At 43.4% G+C, this 22,656-nt stretch overlaps 1 protein-coding gene across 1 annotated transcript in view; it reads left to right on the top strand.

The window, feature by feature from the left end:
• Window positions 1–22,656, top strand: part of LRRC2 (leucine rich repeat containing 2) — a 462,509-nt gene that overhangs the window by 352,637 nt on the left and 87,216 nt on the right. Inside the window, exons 6-7 of the mRNA XM_073632967.1 lie at window positions 19,386–19,531; window positions 21,550–21,702. Of these exons, the coding sequence (XP_073489068.1) occupies window positions 19,386–19,531; window positions 21,550–21,702 (299 nt within the window). The remainder of the gene's footprint in view (window positions 1–19,385; window positions 19,532–21,549; window positions 21,703–22,656) is intronic.

Here is a 22,656-nt window from a genome sequence, read left to right as displayed (position 1 = left end):
AACTCAGCAGTGCTTAAAAATGCCTAAAAATGAGTAAAACGGGAGAGTAACTGAGCATGTGCAGTGCAGGTTGAGACTGGATTTTAAACAGTATAGACACTTATTTACATAGTTGCCAACATTGTAAAAAAAAAATGTGGGACACTTTTGTGGCTGTAGGCGGAGCCGCACAATAATTAGGGGGTGGGGCATTCGTTTGTAGGCGTGGCTTAGAAAAATATACAAGTACGGCGCGCGAAGCGCGGCACGTCGAAAAATGGGCGTGGTTTACATGTCATATTGGGCGTGGCTTAAATGGGCGTGGCTCAAGAGGGTGTGGTTAGAGTCTGAGATGAATGAGGGATGGAGAGGGAAAGGGGGAGAGGGGGAGAGGGAAATGACGGGACAGCAGCCCCAGATCCTACACAATAAAAATATGTGTATTCTAGAAAGTTTAACAATCAGCAGATAAAGATACTCCAAACACCTGGTGTTAGTACTTCAATCATCCCGGCACCATGGTTGTTATGGTGTCAGGATGATTGAAGTGCATTATTTCTATTATTACATTGTAATATAAAATGAAATCATTCAATTCACCATAATGCAGAATCAGTGGGAGCCCCGAGTGTGTCACCTGCCACGTCGCCTGCCACCAGCCATCCGTCCTTGCATCAGGTGCCCCCAGCAGAGTCCGTCCTTGCATCAGGTGTCCCCAGCAGAGCCCCCCCTCACACCAGGTGCACCCAGCGGAGCCCCCCTCACACCAGGTTGCCCCAGCGGAGCCCCCCCCACACCAGGTGCCCCCAGCAGAGCCCCCCTCACACCAGGTGCCCCCAGCGGAGCCACCTTACATCAGGTGCCCCCAGCGGAGCCCCCCCTTACATCAGGTGTCCCCAGCGGAGCCCCCCTCACACCAGGTGCCCCCAGCGGAGCCCCCCTTACATCAGGTGCTCCCAGCGGAGCCCCCCTCACATCAGGTGTCCCCGGCAGAGCCCCCCCTCACATCAGGTGTCCCTGGCGGAGCGCCCCCTCACATAAGGTGTCCCCGGCAGAGCCCCCCCTCACATCAGGTGTCCCTGGCGGAGCGCCCCCTCACATCAGGTGTCCCCGGCGGTGCGCCCCCTCACATCAGGTGTCCCCGGCAGAGCCCCCCTCACATCAGGTGTCCCTGGCGGACCCCCCCTCACATCAGGTGTCCCTGGCAGAGCCCCCCTCACATCAGGTGTCCCTGGCGGAGCCCCCCTCACATCAGGTGTCCCTGGCAGAGCCCCCCCTCACATTAGGTGTCCCCGGCAGAGCCCCCCCTCACATCAGGTGTCCCCGGCGGAGCCCCCCTCACATCAGGTGTCCCTGGCGGAGCCCCCCTCACATCAGGTGTCCCTGGCGGAGCCCCCCTCACATCAGGTGTCCCTGGCAGAGCCCCCCCTCACATCAGGTGTCCCCGGCAGAGCCCCCCCTCACATCAGGTGTCCCCAGCGGAGCCCCCCTCACATCAGGTGTCCCTGGCGGAGCCCCCCTCACATCAGGTGTCCCTGGCAGAGCCCCCCCTCACATCAGGTGTCCCCAGTGGAGCTCCTCTTACATCAGGTGTGTCCCCAGTGGAGCCCCCCTTACAAATTCCCACAGCGGTGCGCCCCCCTCCCCTACCTCAGAGGTGTCCGCCGGTGTCTTCTCGAATACCGCATGGCAAAACCCCTGCCCCTTTCCATAACAGACTGGCAGCGGGGCGGGGGTAGGCGGAGTGAGGCGGGGCGGAGCGGAGGGTGGGCGGCGACGGAGGAGCTCTGTCTAGCCCCCCCCAGCCGTCTTCCTGAGCTTCTTCAAGATGGCGGCCGGTGGAGACAATGTCTCCGCCGGCCGCAGACCTCTAGGGGAAAATCAAAAAACTGATTTTTCGGGACATTTCCCGGGACACAAAAAATTCGGGAATGGAGTGTAAGTCTCGGGAATGTCCCGGGAAATCTGGGACAGTTGGCAACTATGTATTTATAATGTTGTATATAGCTATACCTGCAAAGTGGCCATCCTAAAGTGATCTAATTTTCTGACTAAAGTTCCATTTTAATAAGAATACATTTTTTATAGTTTCCCCATTAGATATACAGACTATACTTCCTGCTTAGCAGTGCACTGATTCATTCTGTCTCCTGTAACTGGGATGGGCCTGGTCTGACATTGTTATACATCTCAACTTTCAGATATGGAAAAGAGGAAACCTTTTTAATCCAAAATATGTTAGCAAAAGACACAATTCTAATCTTGCCTCTGGTTACACAGACCATGAATAATTTATGAGCCCGTGATTGTTTAACATGGTTGCTCTCTCCCACAATCTGTAGATTACCCTTACAAAGGCCCTGTGCTGAAGGAACATTATTCTATGCTCACATTTTGACAGCTAGCAGTCAACACTGTGGGGCTGATTTACTAAAACTGGAGAGTGCAAAATCTGGTGCAGCTGTGCATGGTAGACAATCAGCTTCAAACTTCAGCTTGATCAATTAAGCTTTGCCAAAGAGACTGGAAGCTGTTTTTTTCTGTTTCTCTGCAGAGATGCACCTGATGTTGCACTCTCCAGTTTAGTAAATCAACCCCTGTGTGTAGTTGTTAGCTGTCAAACAATTACAGTATATACAATTATTATTAAAGCTAAAATATAAATGTCAAAAAGTGTTCACTGGTAAGAAGATGGGTAATACCTATATCTCCAGCTGTTTGAAGAATCGTTAGAATCCAACCCTTCCATGATTGTTGAACTTCCATTCCCCTGTTGATTCCTTCTGCTGTCCCTATGTCACTACAGAACACAGTATAGATGTAGAGGGCGGCAGACCAATTAATATAGTAACAGGCAGTAGGAAACACTCCCTCTCCCTCCCATGTATCATTGCTGTATGTGCTGTAGACAAGCAAAGCAATGAATGCTCATGATGTAATTGTTAAGTTGCTTATCCTGGTGTCTTATGCATAAAACATATGAACTAGGAAAATGGCAGCAGGTGCTCTGGACTGATGAGTCAGAATGTAAAATATCTGGCTGTAGTGGGAGGCAGTTTGTTCATGAAGGGTTGGAGAGCAGTACAATAATGAGTTTCTAGACATAACAGTGAGGAATGGTGGATGTTCCTAGCAAGTATAGGGCTGCATTCCTGCAAATGGCGTTGAAGATTTGGTCAGATATTTATCCATCATGCCATACCATCAGGGAGGCGTATGATTGTCCCCAAATATGTTATGCAGCAGGATTATGACCCCAAGCCAGTGTCATTAAGAACTTTCTTCAGCGTAGATGGCTTGGTCCCAACAGAGCCCTGATTTCAGCTCTTGGACTATCTGGGATTACATGAAGAGATTTTGAGGCAGCCTACATCCATAGGAAATTCATAGTTAGTTTTTCACGATGTTTGTAACAACCTACCTGCCGAGTTCCTTCAAAAACTGTATGCAAGTGTACCTAGAAGAATTGATGCTGTTTTGAAGGCAAAGGGTGGTCACACTAAAATTGATTTGATTTGGATTTCTCTTCTGTTCATTTACTTCTCAAAGTACTGTGCAAAGGTTTTAGGCTGATGTGAAGAAATCAGTAAATTTACAAAAAGCAAGTGAGAGAAGAGAATAAAAATCAAATTTATATTTGGTGTGACTACCCTTTCAAACCATCATTCATTTTTACACATGCCCACTTTGTACACTTGCACTGACAAAAGTCATTGCTTTTGTAGGATTAGTGGCAGGAATATGATTAACTAATCATACCAAGCAAGTGCTAATGATCATCAATTTCATATGTAGGTTGAAACACAGTCATTAAAACAACAGTAAACTAGGCTTTTTATCTTGTAACGGCAGGTAAGCCTTTAATAAGACTTACTTGTAGGTACAGTAGATATCTCCTAAAAATGCTTCATTTAGGAAATACAGTATTTATATGTGTAGCAGCCGGTGATGTCACCGGCGCATGCTCACTGTAATCTCAATGGATGGCTCCCATTTCCCCAGACACCATACTGTCATTTTGAATGGGTACATTTGTATGTATACAGCTGTTTTTTTCTTAAGATTAGGATGGTTCCACCCATATTATATTTGGGAATAAAATAACACTAATCATTCCTTTTATATTACCAACTTTAGCAGGTAAAATTGTATTTCAACTGTGTATTTAGCTGTTTAACTTGAACACCATTATCTTAAAATACTAAAACTGTTTAAATAAGGAAGGTTATTTAAGGAAGATTGTGTTAACAAGCCACTGACCATGTCCAATATATATTGTAATGTTTAGCTAACCATAGTATAGTCAGATGTTCTGACCATAGACCAGTCACTCCAAAAAATTATTGTACTGTTAACTTGTATGTTAATGCCACTGGAGGAGGGAGCTCATCTGGATTCCCCATGAGGAAAAATATAGCACGTTGAGGAAAGATCCAGTTCACATCAACCAGGGTTGCCTACTCCATGAACATGAAGACCATCACCAGGAACTGACTAGATCAGGCAAAAGATCATATCATGTCTATAGATACCTATAGAACGACCCTGTTGCTATACTAAGGTTCACAAGAAAAACTACTGTATACCTGTAAAAGAAGAATGAAAACACTTATCTCGGGGGGCGTGGCCTGACCTGGCACGAAGATGGCTGCTTAACTCTGAAGCTCTTGCTACCTCACGATCTGCTTTCAGCCGGAGGTAAAAACACCACACAAGTAGTCGGTGTGATGGGGACAGCATCACGGAACTCGTCCACCTCCCGATCCCGATCCCCCCGGGAACAATCGGGATCCCAGGGACATACTATACACGAAATGTTCTGCTCAGGACAAGGAAACATGGTGTCTTCCCGCCATAGGCTACCACAGATGCAAGATCCCTCACTAATGGGGACAACCTCATCTTTTCCTCCAGCTCTCTCCTCGCATAGGGAGGGCACAGAAGATGCACCTTTCCCTCACCTAACCATCAATGACCTGAGGACCATTGCCGCAGAGATAAAAGATACCCTCTCAGCGGCTATATGAGAACTCCGCTTGGATATACACTCACCAACAGGGTACAAGTGGTGGAAAAGGCGACTGAGCGCCATGACACACAAATCCGCAAAGCTTCTCATCATATTGACACACACACCCTTCAGATGAGGGCTATGCAAAGGCACCTGGAGAACCTCGACAATAGAGGCAGGCGCCACAATCTACAGGTCAGAGGAGTTCCGGAAACGATCGAGGGGGATCAAATATTACCATCGATCACTGGCCTATTCAACAAACTTCAGAACAGATCACCTCAAACCCCTATTGAAATGGAGAGGTTCCACCGAGCGTTGAGACCTAAAGGAAGAGACACTGATCCCCCAAGGGATATAGTATGTTGCATCATGGATTTTAAACTAAAGGAAGAAATCCTAAGACGAGCCAGAGAAAATCCACAGATCACACATGAAGGGAAACCATTCCAAATATGCCAGGATCTCTCGGGGATAACTCTGCAGCACCGCCGGGACCTGAGACCCTTATTGGACACCCTGCGCACTCAGGGAATATCATACAAGTGGAAGTTCCTGTCCTGCCTCTCGGCCACCTCCCAAGGGTGCACAGCTCTTTTGAAAGTGCCAGAAGATCTTCCCCATATCTGCGGCATTTTGAACATCCCACAGGTGGATGTACCAAACTGGTATGCCGACTTTCGACATTCGGCGGTCAGGAAGGAACAGCCAAAAGAACCAATGGAGGCACAGGCATCCAGGCACTGGAGGAGACAGGTAACCACCATGACTCCCGAGGCACATACCACAGCTCTAACCCCTTCAACTCGCCAAGCTCAAGGAGAGCTAGGCGAGACCGTTAGCCTTCCTCAAAGAATATTAGTAAACTGAAACTGCTGTTTAGCCTTGTTTGGCCTGTTTTAGTTACCCTAAGTTACGTTTGACTGATGTGAGCATTGACCTTATTGCAGCAAGACACTCATAGCACGGTAATAGAGCCTCATATACTTTTCCTGAATGCCTGCCTCCACCTCAACTAGTCTTCCCCAGGTATTGTGGTCGCTTTGACAACACTCCCATTCCCTGCCCGCAGTGTCTGTTCAACGAACAGTACACACTACAATCCCCATACTCCCCAGTGGCAAGAGTACGTCAGCACGCAACACAGCTTCCCCTCAACTCTGCACTCTACGAGACATCCTGCGACATGCAGGAGAATTCTCGTACGCTCTACACTCACCACTATGGAGATCTCCAGAAGACAACAGACCGGCACAGACCGAGAATCATCTGTACATCTACATCACCGACAGGAAATTCACACTCACGACTAGCCTGCAACCGGGACTACATGCCTTTGCTGGCGGAGCTATTACAGAAGGTCTCCAACGATACAACAAAGGATTCGCCTTTGCCGACGAATTTTATAAACACCAAACCGGCTGACACACCCAACAGATGTAACGGCCCAGCATCGTCTCCTATATACTCCCTGGCATATTGCAGACTCCTATGTTTGATCCACTGTAGTGGATGATCATCAACTAGTTGTTGCGGATGCAGCTAACATCACTCAGGTTCCCAACACACTCTCCGGAACTGGTGAGAAATGGGCAATGTCTCAACTGTACTTCTTCCTCAATTACTGTTATTCCTTATGCTGCGTACACACGAGCAGACTTTCCGGCATACTTGGTCCGGCGGACCAGAGTCCGCCGAGCAATCCGACCGTGTGTAGGCTCCGCCGGACTTTTCCGGCAGACATTTTCCCAAAAGCCCGCCGGACCTAGATCATCGGGTGATGTTGACCATGCCCCCTAAAACGTCACAGTCCCAGCATGCCCAGGGACTGTGACATCATAAGGGGGCGGGGTCTCCGCCTATATAAGTCACAACGTAGCCCTCATAGAGCAGTCCAGCCGGAGAGAGCGTCATGTCAACATCTGGAGAAGAGAAGAGGGAAGAAGACAAGAAGCCAAGAAGCCCAGAAGTCCGGACCTCCGCTGGCAAAAGAGTGGCCTGAAGACAGCGGAGGAGCCGGCCGAAGAACTGGAACACCGGGAGAAGAGGCCGGAGAGAGCGGAGAAGAACCAACCTGTCACGTACCTGGTAGGTGGAGCCCGGAATGCAGGGAACGGCCTCTCGTATACCTCCGACTCGGGAACCCCTGGTAGTGTCGACAGGGGCTCGGGAGTGTGAAGGGGCACAAGTGCCTGACTGGAAGGCTGGAGCAGAGAGCTGAATCAGGTAGTCAGCTGGGAGGTGTCCTGTAGTCCTGCAGCAGGATGTAGACAGCAGGGAGGTGTCTTGTAGTCCAACAGCAGGATGCAGACAGCAGGGAGGTGTCTTGTAGTCCAGCAGCAGGATGTAGACAGCTGGGAGGTGTCTTGTAGTCCAGCAGCAGGATGTAGACAGCAGGGAGGTGTCTTGTAGTCCAGCAGCAGGATGCAGACAGCAGGGAGGTGTCTTGTAGTCCAGCAGCAGGATGTAGACAGCTGGGAGGTGTCTTGTAGTCCAGCAGCAGGATGTAGACAGCAGGGTGCAGGCAAGCCGGGTCAAACACAGACGGGCAGATCAGGTACAGAAGGTAAATCCGGGAGAATAGTCAAAGTCCAAAAGCTGAGATCAGGGCAGGCAGAAACAGAGTAGTCAAAGTCCAAAAGCCGGGATCAGGGCAGGCAGCAAACAGAGTAGTCAGGAACAGTCCAACAGGTATCAGGTAGCAAATGCAAGTAACAGGGCACAAGGGGTCTTCAGGAACGCTGTAGACCGGACAGCAAGGCAGCAGTGGAACAGTCCTCTTTAAATAGCCCCTTTGGCGGCAAGTGCTGTCACAAGGCGCCGCTATTGGCGCTATTGCGCATGCGCACGTTCGCACTATTGGCACTATTGTGCATGCGCGTACGCACGTTAGCACTATTGGCGCTATTGCGCGCGCGCAAGCGACGGGTGGCGCTTCTGTGCACAGGCATTCCTTTAAACCTTAGTTTGCTGGGATATTTGCAAGAGGGCTTTTCCTGACACAACCGGACGCCGGGAGAAGAGGAACCGGAGGGACCCCCGAAGCTGGAAGAAGACCCCTGAAGCCGGAGGAAGACCCCCGAAGCCGGAGGAAGACCCCCCGCAGCTGTTTAATAAATTATTTTAAAAACCTGTGTAGTGTGTTTTATTATTGACACTTTTTCCCTAGGTGAATGGGTAGGGGTACCATGTACCCCATACTCATTCACATAGGGTGGGGGGCCGGGATCTGGGGGCCCTCTTATTATAGGGGCTCCCGGATTCCGATAAGCCCCCTGCCCGCAGACCCCGACAACCAACGGCCAGGGTTGTTGGGAAGAGGCCCTTGTCCTCATCAACATGGGGACAAGGTGCTTTGGGGTGGGGGGGCGCCGCAGGGCGCCCCCTCCCCCAAAGCACCCACCCCCAATGTTGAGGGCATGTGGCCTGGTACGGTTCAGGAGAGGGGGGGCACTCGCTCGTCCCCACCCTCTTTCCTGACCGGCCGGGCTGCGTGCTCAGATTGGGGTCTGGTATGGATTTTAGGGGGGACCCCATGCCGTTTTTTTCAGCGTAGGGGCTTCCCTTTATAATCCATACTAGACCTAAGGGCCTGGTATGCCCTGCGACGGGGCTCGCAAGGTGTCAATCTCGCCGATAAAAGCAGCAAGATTGACTTCCTTTTCTAGTCCCGTCATACCCGAGTCACGTTCAAAATTAATGGACTTGTCCATGTGTGGGCAAGTCCGTTCATTCTGAAAGTCCACCGTAACTCCGGCGAAAGTCCGTCTGAAAGCCCGCCGGAAAGTCCGGTCGTGTGTGGGCAAATCCGTCTGTTTTAAGGTTAGGCGCACCTGGCGGACAAAGTCCGTCGGAAAGTGTGCCGGATCAAGTATGCCAGAAAGTCCGATCGTGTGTATGCGGCATTACAGATTTTAATCACCAGCAACATACCCCCCTGGAGAGAATTACCATTACATATGAACTTTTCTGAAAGCTACAATATAATTTTGCTGCATGTATACCTTATTCACACTCAACTGTTATACATTTCATTCACTTTCTCTACATACGTTTCGTATACGTTAATAAAAAACGTGTATTTACAGTTTAGCTAAGGTACAGTGGCATCTTGAGTGACTTCTTAAGGCCCACATTATAAGGGTATCGCACACACAGACGATATATCTTATTTCCCACGTTACGTTTAATTTGAACTAGTCATTTTACAATAAGGCACACATCCACGAACATATTACCCTCTCAACATATGAACAAGCCCTCGTCTCCCACACCTTCTTATGTAACCATCCAAAACCTCCTCCACCCTCAATCACGGTCGGCTGGTGGCGGACATATCTAGGATTTGTGACCACTCCCGTGTTCAGCTTGGGACAACCCCCACACAGCAGCGGAACGGAGTGCAACCACACAGCTTGTGGGACGCATACTGTTTCCGCTCTGTATATAACCGATTCCCCCTTCATCGAGGTAGGGAGATTCTCCAACACCTCATCTGTAATCCAAACTTACTTAATAAACGCGACCTAAGCCTAACTTAGACCTTGTGGTCTCCCTTTACCCCCATACCTAACTACCCCCTATCCCACACTCACATTCCCTCTCGGCGGAGGTCATGAGTACTCCCAACTCACCTCACGATCAGGCTATACCACACGCGCAACTCAAGCTCTGCTCCATAAACATATGAGGTCTCAATACACCTGAAAAGAGATCTTAATTACTTTTCTCTCTGCTAAAATCCAAAACCCATAGTGCACTCATTCAGGAAACCCACTTCAGAACAGATAGCGTTCCCAAACTATATAACAAACACTATCCAACGGTATACCATGCACCCAATAAAGATGCCAAATCCAAAGGGGTTTCCATTCTAGTGTCTAAACACTGCCCTCTACTCATAACAGAGGTCCACAGGGATCCACTAGGTCGATATCTCTTCCTCAAAGACACACTTCACAAGAGACCCCTCACCATAGGGAATATATACGCACCCAATACTAAACAAGTTTTTTTTCTTTCGGAAAACGCTCCAACATCTACTAACGTTCCAGTCGGGCACATTAATAGTTGGTGGAGATCTCAACGTAGCCTTAAATCCTTCTATTGACACGTCTAACGGGTTACCTTCACTGTTATACAGAGCTCTACGGGCGACAAAAATGCAATTCAGCGACATACTACTACATGATGCATGGCGCACATTACACCATAAGCATAAGGACTTCACCTTTTTCTCTCCTCCCCATAACAAGTATTCGAGACTCGACCACTTCTTTATTTCCCAAAACGACCTTTCATACCTCACAAAAGCAAATATTGAGCCGATGCTTCTGTCAGACCATAATCCCATTACAATGACCCTACATCTCCCCACTACAATGGTCAGATCACATATATGGCGACTTGACAATTCCCTTCTCTCAGACCCAGAAACCACTCAGATAATCTCTAAAACCCTTGCTCATTACTTTTCAGAAAACATACAGGAGGGATCTCCTATGGAACCGATTTGGGCTGCACACATTGGCCAGAGCCTTGCAAGTTAAGAAGGAGATGAATTCTGTCCACACAATAAAATACACCACAGGGAACACCTTCGAGACCTCAGATAAGATAGCAGACCAATTTGTACGGTACTTCTCTAAATTGTACAATCTACACACCCCACAAATAGAATCCGACATGACTGACAGAAAGACACTGATCCAAAACTTTCTAAAGCGATATACTCCTTCACCTTTAAACGCTGAAGAATCCGCAGGACTAGACTCACCACTGTCTATGGAAGAAAGCCTACAGGCTTTGAAACAACTAAAGTCGGGCAAAAGCCCGGGCCCAGACGGACTAACGGTCAGCTACTATAAGACTTTCCCCGACACACTTATCACACAATTAGTTAAGGCCTTTAACACTTTAACTCCCTCAAGTATAGCAAAGACATCTTAGAGGCACATATCACCGTTATACCAAAATCTGACAAAGACGCTACACTGGTATTAAACTATCGCCCCATTTCACTTCTAAGCATTGACATGAAACTTTACGCCAAGGCTCTGGTCAATTGCATTCTCCCCCTAATCCCCAGATTAGTCTCCTTGAACCAAGTTGATTTTGTCCCCAGCAGGGAAGCCAGGGACAACACCACGAAAGCACTGAATGTCCACCATTAGCTTTCCACTACTTTGACACAGGGCTTTTTCTTATCCCTGGACGCGGAGAAGGCGTTCGACAGGGTAGCCTGGGATTACATGGAGGAAACTCTTCGCGCAGTGGGTATGCCACAACGCTTCCTACAGATGATTCTAGCTTTGTACTCCTCCCCCACAGCAAAAATCAGGGTAAACGGTCGCCTGTAGTATGCCTTCTCCATGTCCAATGGTACTAGACAGGGTTGTCCCCTGTCCCCCTTACTTTCAACCCCTACTCCATAAACTTAGAGAGAATCCAGATATCAAAGGCTTAGAGATCAATCATAGAACCTATAAAGTAGCCGCTTACGCAGACGATATCTTACTCTTTCTCACGGACCCGATAACCACTATCCCTAATCTGCTTAAGGAATTCTCACTTTTCAGCTCTCTCTCAAACCTGCAAATAATTTTTTCCAAATCAAAAGCCCCGAACATAACCCTACCAATCACACTGGTTACACATTGCAAGAACAACTTTCCATTCTGTTGGGAACCCCATGCCATTACATATCTGGGCATTAAAATACCTACCAAACTGACTGACTTATACGCTCCGAATTTTCAACCTGTCCTACAGACCATCCAAGGAGATCTACACAAATGGCACACAGGCCCTTTCTCATGGATTGGCAGGACAGCTATTTTAAAAATGAACATATTGCCCAGACTGCTATATCTTTTTCAGGCTATCCCCATCAAACTCCCACCATCCTTCTTTGCAACTTACAAAAGATTGTGCAGGACTTTCATATGGTCATCCAAAACACCCAGATTGAGTTGGGAGAGGCTGATGCTTCCTAAATTGCAGGGAGGCCTAAGTCTCCCTGACATCCAGAAATACCATTGGGCATGCCACTTGACCAGAATAGTCGACTGGCACATACATGAACGCGACAAGGACTGGATTCAGCTAGAGAATGCATTCTCCCAAATTACGTTGGCACACATACTTTGGCTCAGTCCTTCTCACATCCCTAAAGAACTTAAAACTCATCCTTTAATCCATGCAACAATACTACAATTCAGAACTGCAAGCACAAAATTAAAATTGAGACCCACCTATGGACCCTTGACTCCCCTAGACAAAAACCCAGAATTCCAACCGGGCATAGCCTTGGACCCTATGTTGATGAACCTACCCAGACCACACCTTAGGGCTCACCAACTGTTTCACAACAAAGAACTGCTTTCACACCAAGCAATGACTTCTCAATTCCCGAATTATCATATTCCGTTCTACAAATACTTACAAATCCGGGACAAAACTCTACACCAAATGCTCTCTGGTACCGGGATCTCTCACCTTTTGAATCAATATGCAACAGCGAAGAACCTCAAAGACACATAATATCGACTGTATATGCGCTCCTATTCTCATCACACAAAATCAAAGATGACAAGCTGGTCAAATAGTGGGAAACAGATCTCAAGTTGGACCTAAGCACAGAAGAGTGGGAACACATATACAGTCATATACACAAAGGCTCAATTAATATCTCTACACAAGAAAGCAGATTTAAAATATTTTCAAAATGGTACAGAACACCCGACAAAATTCACAAGCTCCACCCCAGTGTCCCCCCATTATGCTGGAGATGCAATGCAGCTCACGGCACACTACTTCAAATCTGGTGGGAGTGCTCACTCATACAACCATTTTAGATAGAAATCCACCACTTAATCAGCCAGATTACCACTTTCACACCTGACTTTACTCCCGCTCAATTCCTACTGCATCACATGTCCATCTCTCGATCAGCCTACAAAAAATCCCTCGTTCTTCACCTTATAAACGCTGCCAACCAATGCATCCCGGTACACTGGAGAAACCCCCCCCCCCCCCAAGATTAAAGGATGGATACAAAGAGTTGACAGGACAGCTGAAATGGAATGCCTCATACATCAATCCAGAGATCAGCCAACAAAATATTGGGAAATTTGGGCATGTTGGTCACACTATAGGGAAAAGCTAACAGATACTACCTCCAATGGCATCTCTTCTTCCACATCACAAAGCAACACGTAGATATTCTTGCTAATCATACCTCAATCCTCCGCCTTCCTAATACCCATCCCCCCCTTCCCTCAACCTCCCACTGTTCAATTACCTTATGCTGAATTCACTACACAATGCAGTCCATACAATTTCTAAAACTAAGACTCCCAGAGCTTACACAGACAGAACCATATTGCTAGAGGGTTCTCTGAGATGGTTTAACATCGATCAATCCCCATGTGAGACCCAAGGGATTTGATATATCATATACTTACAACGTATCATTGACTGTTAACACTGTACTTGTCACAGTGGTTCAATGTTATGGCATTGTGTTATAAGACATGATTGTATTCCTTGTAAACCTTTAAAACTTCAATAAAATTTCCTTAAAAAAATAAATAAATAAAAGATAACACTTATCTCTTCTGTCACTGTACACTGCTGAACACTTCTTTATTCCTCAGAAATCATCTACAAAAATCCACTGGGAAACCCACACTTAATGTAGTGTTGAACTCTTTGATCCCTGGCAGCTCTCACTGAATCCTCCTGCTGACCTCCAGATCCCTTGGATGGTGCAGGTGGTAGGAAAATTAAGCATTATAGTCCCTGCGCTATGCATGTGTTGGTTCATGCACATTAAAATTGCATGGCTATTCGCAGTGGCGCAGTCGCTATAAATCATAAGAGAAGTGGGCATTAAGGTAGGAATGATTCTGTTGGAACTTAAGCTTAACATGTTGGTGTTTTTTCATCAGCATGTTAGCTTTTAATGCTCCTCAGTAGCATCATGCATCATAGTGTGACAACTCTGTTCCTGCATAAGTGCACACTGGGTTAACTTTGTCACCCTTAGCTCAGGTTCACACTGAGCTGCAGCAACGAAGCAATGAAGTTCAGCTGAACTCGCACAATTTTACTCCTGCATGTCAGTCCCAATTTCGGTGCCAATTTCACAGACATCTGTGCGGGTTTCTGCACAGCTGTCAATAGAAATTTCACCCCAAAATCGCAAAAAAGTAGTACAGAAACTACTTTTAGAAATCAGTGCGGTGCTGCAAATGCAGCGGATCTCATAGAAAACAGATAGCCATCATTGCGCAACATATTATACTTTATTCAATCAATAAAATGGATATAAAAAAATTTCCACTCACAAGTATGGTGCCTATAGACCGGCACTGAGTCTTTCCAGCAATGCTTTTGGGGTTAGCAAGTGCCGTTCCATCTCCTGGGGTCGGCATGCAGTCCAAGACTCAGTATAGTGCGGGTTGGAGCAGGAAGTGACGTTGGCGTTACCCTGAAGCGTCTACGCGTTTCCCATCCAATTATACATCTTCAGGAGCTTCCTGAAGACGCATGGTGAGTGTTCATTTTAGAAGGTGTTCCACGAATTGGTGAAAGTTTTTCAATCACGGATGTGGATTTGTGCACGTGGAATTTGGATAACCAGTTCTTGAAGAGAAATTCTGGGACTGTCTCCTTTTTTAAACACATGATTTTGATTTATTCACCAATATTTTATATTAAGCGAAAAAGTATTATTATTATTATTATTATTATTATTATTTATATTATATCACTGTAGCTCACTAATAATGCACATGATTTAGTTTATGAATTACTGATAATTATTATTCACTGCTTTAATTATGTGGTAAGATATGTATAACATTTAGGGTCAGCGCAGTTACACTTTTTATTGTAACATTGCTGGTGGGGAATATATGACTGCAGCAGATCCACTATTTAAAGGCACATTTATATATATATTTTACATAGACTTATATTTTTGTGCCGGTGACACATTTTTCACAATGTCTTTTTATGTATTTATCCATTCGTGTGTTTTAATTTATTTATTTATAATTAGTGCTGTTGTTAGTATTTCTGTATTTTTAATATCAGCTTGATATCAACTCAGCAGTTGGGATTAGGGTGTTATCAATATTTGTACGGCAGCACAGATTCTTTGTGTATAGTTTACACTTCTTTAACCACTTGCTGAACATGACAGTTATTTTTTTTTTTTTTTTGCACACATTAAAATCTGCGTTTTTGCTAGAAATTACATATATAAAATTATATAAAGCAGGGGACCCTGGATGCCCTCCAAAGCAACTAATTAAGAACATAATATCCTTGATCAGCTGCATCATAGCCAAAGAGTGACAGTTGTGATCCCTAAGTGAGGTAATACACGATGCTTCCTATTAGTTACAGTGGGAACCAGGGAATTCATGTTTCCTAATTACCTCCTAGTATCAGTGTACGAGCAATTTCCCATGGTCCTGAGCTCCCCAGAGCAAGAGAGTCCGGGAACCCCGCAGGCACCACCAGCTTGGGGGAACACATTTTCAGAATTCCATAAAAGTGATCAAGCACTTTTATAACTACCCAAATCGCTTTTCTGAAAACTCATCAGCTAAATTCTGAACCAAGCTCGTAGCTGCAGCAGCCATGAGCTTGCTTTAGCACTTGTCAACCATGCCATTTATCAGCGTACTTGGGTGGACAAGTGGTACAGTAATTATTGTAGTTACAGTTTGGTGAAAAAATAAAACTGTAAAATGTGAAAGGCATGCAAAGCTTATATTATTAGTGTTAGCCTGTGTTTCTGTAAAGCAGGAACACGGATCTTTGCCTTCCCCTAGTCAAAGCACCTCTCCCACAGTGAGTGAGCACAACCTAGGCACACAGTTAAACCTTTTATCACCCCTGATGTTAACCCCTTCCCAGCCAGTGTCATTAGTACAGTGACAGTGCATATTTTTTAGCACTGATCACTTTGTTAGTGTCACTGGTCCCCAAAAAGTGTCAAAAGTGTCAGCTAGGTGTCCAATTTGTCCACCGCAATATTGCAGTCCAGCTATAACGTGGGGTACACACTATAAGAAAATCGGTCAAATGTTTTTTCTCAATGTTTCACAGCAAATCAGAACCGATGAACGAAAATTCGTATGAAAATTCTCACGAAAATTCTCCTACAACAAAGGCTTTTTTTTGTTGTTTATTGTTTCTGATCATGTGCAGTCTTTCTTTTCTGATTTTTCTTGTATGAAAATTGTACAAAAAAGGTACACATTAAACAAAATTCACAAGGAGAGGGGCGCCTCTGAATATATATCAAGTAACAATTTATTAATAAAAACAATATCCACTCACATGGAAGAACATAGAGTTGAATTCAGGCACATCTCTGGGCTGATGAGGTGGGACTACAAGTTGCAGTCAGTCCGCTTCAGGCTTGGAGGATGTAGCACATCAAACCGCAGACTGGATGGTGTGGAACTACAGGTCACAGCAAGTCCTCTAAGTGTTGACCTGGTGCAGCATTAAAAGCTTCCACAAAAATTGTGCACTAGTGGCTTACGATAGAAAGTCCACTTAGTATGGGCAAATTCCCTGGGGGAGGGAGGGGGAGAGAGAGGTTAAAATGATACGGCATCAGGGCCGGTATGGAATCGGCTGTCAAAAGTTGTGTACACACTTTATGTAAATTGTATGAAAATTCTTTGGATGAAAATGTTCACCTGAGTTTTATTATAGTGTTTATGAGCCTTAAGTTGCTGATTGCCGCCAATATTAGTAAAATAAAAGAATTTTTAAAAATTAATAAAAATATCCCATAGTTTGAAGACACTATAACTTTTGTGCAAACCAATCAATATACACTTATTGGGATTTTTTTTACCCAAAATATGTAGCAGAATACCTATTGGTCTAAATTGATGAAGAAATTAGATTTTTTACATGTTTTTTATTGGGTATGTTTTTATAGCTGAAAGTTAAAAATATCGTTTTTTTTTTCAAAATTGTCAGTCTTTTTTTGTTTATAACGCAAAAAATTAAAAACGCAGAGGTGATCAAATATCACTAAAAGAAAGCTCTATTTGTGGGAAAAAAGGACAAAAATTGTATTTGGGTACAGTGTTGCAATTGTCAGATAAAGTAACGCAGTGCCGTTTTGCAAAAAATGGCCTGGTCATGAAGGGGGGTAAATCTTCCGGAGGTCAAGTGGTTAAAATTGTATTTATAAACAAAAATTTCTTTAAATTTCATATAAATGTAAAGAGAATATGGAATGATGTTGCATATGTTGTATTTATTTATTATGATAAAGACAATACAATTACAAAATAAATATATTTATTAGTTATGCTAAATATACATTATTGCATTTTTTTCCCCCATTTTCATCCAGCAGATGGAGCTCAATGCTACTTTTTCCAAGTTTTCCGTCTCTGTAATCTCTGTTTACAGAGATTATTAGCTCAAACTGAAATTTACACACAGAGCTGAATAAGTGAGTTTGACTCATCTCCCTCCCTGCTTGCCTCTTTACATAGGCTTTGTACAGGGGTGTTTATTTACTAAAGGCAAATCCACTTTGCACTACAAGTGCACTTTGAAGTGCAGTCGCTGTAGATTTGAGGGGGACATGCAAGAAAAAAAAACAGTATTTTTGCTTGATAATTGCTCAATACATGATTGGATGATAAAATCAGCAGCGCTTCCCCTCATTTCAGATCTTCCCCTCAGATCTAAAGCACCTGCACTAACAAGTGTACTTATAGTGCAAAGTGGATTTGCTCTTAGTAAATCAATCCCAATGAGTCTAAAAGGAAACCCATATTAATCAGTAAATACAGTGCCCAGGGCAGAGTTTCTCAAACATTTTATATGAAAAAAAAAGCTACAAAACAATATTCACTACAAACAAAAAGAAAGAAAAAATAAACAAATTTAGTATGCACTCACAAAGACTTGTTAACAAATGTATATAATAAATGACCACTGGAAACCATATTAATTATATAGCAGAAGTTTGTATTATTCATTTTTCAGTATTTTTTTGTCAGGCACAATTTATGTGTGTGTGTACTGAATAATTTGGAGTTGTGCTACTTGTCTGGTAGCCTGGACACAAGGGAGTTAAAATGTAATTATATGGGAATGGATGTGGTGAAGCACGTTTTTTTAACATAAAGCTTTAGATTAAAAAATATATAAACTTAAAAACAATTACAATTCACCCAAATATGAGTGTAGGGTTTTGTTTTTGTTTTTATAACAAATAATTCTGCGCTGCCCAAAAAAGCAAAACAAAACGGATAAGCAGCTAACACAACCAATAGGATATAGGCATATGAAAAGAAAACAAAAAATAAGTGTAGCGCTAAAAGATTTAAATGTCCAACATAGGGACAATATAGTCCAGCTGATGGTAAAAACATCAAAGTAAAACTTAGAAGGAAGTCCTCTATGTTAGATTCTAGAAAACTAATAGTCCATATAAATAAAGTGACTTCATGTGAAGAATAAATCAATGAATATGTGACATCTGAAGTGAAGACAAAAGAGGCCCACCACCAACCGACAATGAGAAGGCTTACCAGATCTAATCTGGGATCTGGGAAGCTCGGTGCTGGTGAGCTGGCGCTGTTGTGGCACAATGATCGGGGACCTGTTATTATTCGGACTTTACAACCCCTTTAACATGCGTTAATGTGATACTAAACACACTTTAATTTACATTGTCCCCTCTATTTCTGTACATGCATAATGGCACTACTACCCAGTTTTTCTCTTCCTTTCTTTTGAGGGCTGTGGCTTCAGAAGAGCAGAGAGAATTCTTTGCACAGAAAGAATTGTGAACCACTTTAGTCAAGATCGCGATAACGATTCTTGATGATTAATCACGATAACGATTCTTGATGATTAATTTGTGCAGCTCTACTTTTCCACGGTTCATTCCTGGATTTCCATCTTCACTACCCCTCCGGATTACCTACTACAACCCACCACCCAAGCCTGTTTTGACCCAATTGGGCGTATGTCTTTTTGGGTCCATTAGATCTGGTAAGCCTTCTCATTGTCGGTTGGTGGTGGGCCTCCTTTGTCTTCACTTCAGATGTCACATATTCATTGATTTATTCTTCACATGAAGTCACTTTATTTATATGGACTATTAGTTTTCTAGAATCTAACATAGAGGACTTCCTTCTAAGTTTTACTTTGATGTTTTTACCATCAGCTGGACTATATTGTCCCTATGTTGGACATTTAAATCTTTTAGCGCTACACTTATTTTTTGTTTTCTTTTGTTTTTGTTTGTTTTTTATATATATAATTTCTGCCTTGATATTGAGGTATGTTTGCAATCTCCATTGTCATGAATTCTTTTTTGTTTCTTTTCCAGCTGAGTAATTTGAAAAAGGTCACTTATGTTGATGTGTCAGCAAACAAATTCTCTTCTGTTCCAATTTGTGTCTTACGGATGTCAAGTTTGCAGTGGTTGGACATCAGCAGTAATATCTTAAAGGATCTCCCACAAGACATAGATAGGTAAATGCTATTGTTGTATTTTTTCTTTTTAAGTTCGTTGGTAACAACAATGTAATATTTTTGGTGGACTAGATTATAACAAATAGCAATATAGTGAAATATCATACCAAATTCACAGATGGGGAACTGAAAGTTTCAAATTGTTTATAAATATTTTTTCTGAGTAAATATTGTATCGTGTTTTTATTTATTTAATATATGCATACAAGCTGTCAGGAAAACAACTGGGCTTGACATTTGCTGAGAAGTCCTTGCTCGTTTTGGAGCAACTTATTTACATTAATTTTGTAAAAGCACTGGCTAAATTCATTCTATTTTTGCCTAGTTCTCTAGTCAATTGATTTACACGGTGCTGACCAGGGGAAGAAACGAGTATGTGTATATATATATATATATATATATACACATACACACACACACATACATACATTTTGTAATTAATTGTCATTACTTTTCCAAATCGGTCTGCAGTTTCTATGAGTGTTTAACCACTTCAGCCTCAGAAGATTTTACCCCCTTCCTGACCAGAGCACTTTTTACAATTTGGCACTGCATCGCTTTAACTGCCAATTGCGCGATCATGCAAAACGAAATTTGCATCCTTTTTTTCCCACAAATAGAGATTTCTTTTGGTGGTATTTGATCACCTCAGCGTTTTTTATTTTTTGCGCTATAAACAAAAAAATAGCAACACTTTTGAAAAAAACACAATATTTTTTACTTTTTGCTATAATAAATATCCCCCAATATAAAAAAAAAACACATTTCTTTATCAGTTTAAGCTGATATGTATTCTACATATTTTTGGTAAAAAAAAAAAAAATCGCAATAAGCGTATATTGATTGGTTTGCGCAAAAGTTATAGCATCTACAAACTATGGGAAAGATTTATGGCATTTTATGGCATTTTTATGGCATTTTTATTTTTTTTTACTAGTAATGGAGGTGATCTGCAATTTTTAGCGGTACTGGGACATTGCAACGGACAGATCAGGACAGATTTTTGGGACCATTGACATTTATACAGCGATTAGTGCTATAAATATGCACTGATTACTGTATAAATGTCACTGGCAGGGAAGGGGTTAACACTAGGGGGCGATCAAGGGGTTAAACGTGTGTTCCCTCAGTGTGTTCTAACTGTATGGGGATAGGACTGACTAGGGGAGGAGACATATCATTGTTTCTACTTAGTAGGAACAAACTACATGTCTCCTCTCCACTGACAGAACAGGGATTTGTGTGTTTATCCACACAAATCCCCGTGCTGACTCTCGTGCGTGGTTGGCTGTGATTGCGACTGCTGGCCACGCACAGCGGGTCCTCCGCTGTGCAGCGGGCACTTGCATGTGCTTCTGGTGGTGCGTGTGCACCCTCTGGTGGCTCTTAAAGGAAACCCCATACCCTACAGGGTTTTGCGCCGGAGTGACATACTGCCCCCGTAAAAGGATGTGAGCCGGTCGGAACCAGTTAAAACTGACATAGAATAAAATGTTACTTCCTTATAACCAATCCAGTATGGCCCCAAAAATTATATATTCTGCTTAAAGGGATACTGTCACTACAACAGTAGGGCAAGAAAGCTGCCTGAAATATAAAATGCCTAATCCTCACTTTTTCAATGGACAGTGCTTCAGAACTTCATTGTCTTCCAGAGCATGGTGGCTCAGCTGAAGAATATTCAACATCAAACACACTTGTTTTGGACCCTGAAAGCATGCTGTGGTTCCACCCTTTGTCCTTTACTTCTGTGTGCTGCACAGTAGAACGGGGTGTGCGTTGGCAGAGGACGGTTTAGAGTGACCATAGAAATTACAATCTGACCTGAAAATCATTGTACAGGGATCTTTAGATTTACCAAAACTATGTAATACAAGGACTGACCTACTCTATCCAAATAATTTGTATCTAATTGGGCAGACCTCTGCACTACATAGTTTTGTTGGTAGATCTAAAGGGAATTGAGCAATTTGGATACGAGAAGATGAATTATAGTAATTCACTTTATTTCTTTACAGATTAGAAGAGCTGGAGACGTTACTACTACAGAAAAATAATATTACCTATCTGCCATTCGAGTTGAACAATATGACTAAATTGAAATTGCTGGTTGTCAGTGGTGAAAGCTTGGTTGAGATTCCGTCTGCCCTTACTGAAAACCCTTCTCTGAAGTAAGCTTCATTATTGTGTTTGAACATTTGTTTTCACTCATTTTTATTGCTATAAAAACAAAAAACAGAATAACAACATTCCAATATTGCTCTGTAAACAGGGTTATAACTATCAGACAGGAATCCATGAGCAAAATACTTACTCAATAGGTTCAAAACAGATTTCCAAGAGGGGATACCTACATTAACCCCTTCAGCTCCGGAAGGTTTACCCCCCTTCATGACCAGGCCATTTTTCGCGACATGGGACTACGTTACTTTACCACTTCAGCCCTGGAAGGATTTATCCCCTTAATGACAGGCCATTTTTTGAGATACAGCACTGCGTTATGTTAACTGACAATTGCGCGGTCATATGACACTGTACCCAAACAAAATTGACATCCTTTTTTTCCCACAAATAGAGCTTTCTTTTGGTGGTATTTTATCACCTCTGTGGTTTTTATTTTTAGCACTATAAACAAGAAAAAGGCCACCAATTTTGAAAAAAAAAACAATAATTTTTACTTTGTGCTATAATGTATATCCAAAAAAGTATATAAAAAAAAATGTATTCATCAGTTTAGGCTGATATGTATTCTCCTACATATTTTTGGTAAAAAAATCCCAATAAGCTTATATTGATTGGTTTGCGCAAAAGTTTTAGCGTCTACAAAATTGGGACTAAATTTATGTCATTTTTTTTTTTTTTTTTTACTAATAATGGCGGCGATCAGCAATTTTTAGCGGGACTGCAACATTGCGGCAGACAGATCGGACACCTAACTGACATTTTTGACACTTTTTTGGGGGCCTAAGTGACATTATTACAGTGATCAGTGCTAAAAAAATGCTCTGTTATTGTACTAATAACACTGGCAGGGAAGGGGTTAACATCAGGGGTGAGCAAGGGGTTAAATGTATTCCATGTTTGTGTTTTCTAACTGTAGAGGGGACTGTGCGACTGGGGAAACA

The sequence above is a fragment of the Aquarana catesbeiana genome, linkage group LG01, assembly GCF_042186555.1.
Source record: "Aquarana catesbeiana isolate 2022-GZ linkage group LG01, ASM4218655v1, whole genome shotgun sequence".
NCBI classification, from domain to species: domain Eukaryota; kingdom Metazoa; phylum Chordata; class Amphibia; order Anura; family Ranidae; genus Aquarana; species Aquarana catesbeiana.
Note: the sequence above shows the minus strand (reverse complement) of the source record. Positions and strands in the feature narration are given on the sequence as shown.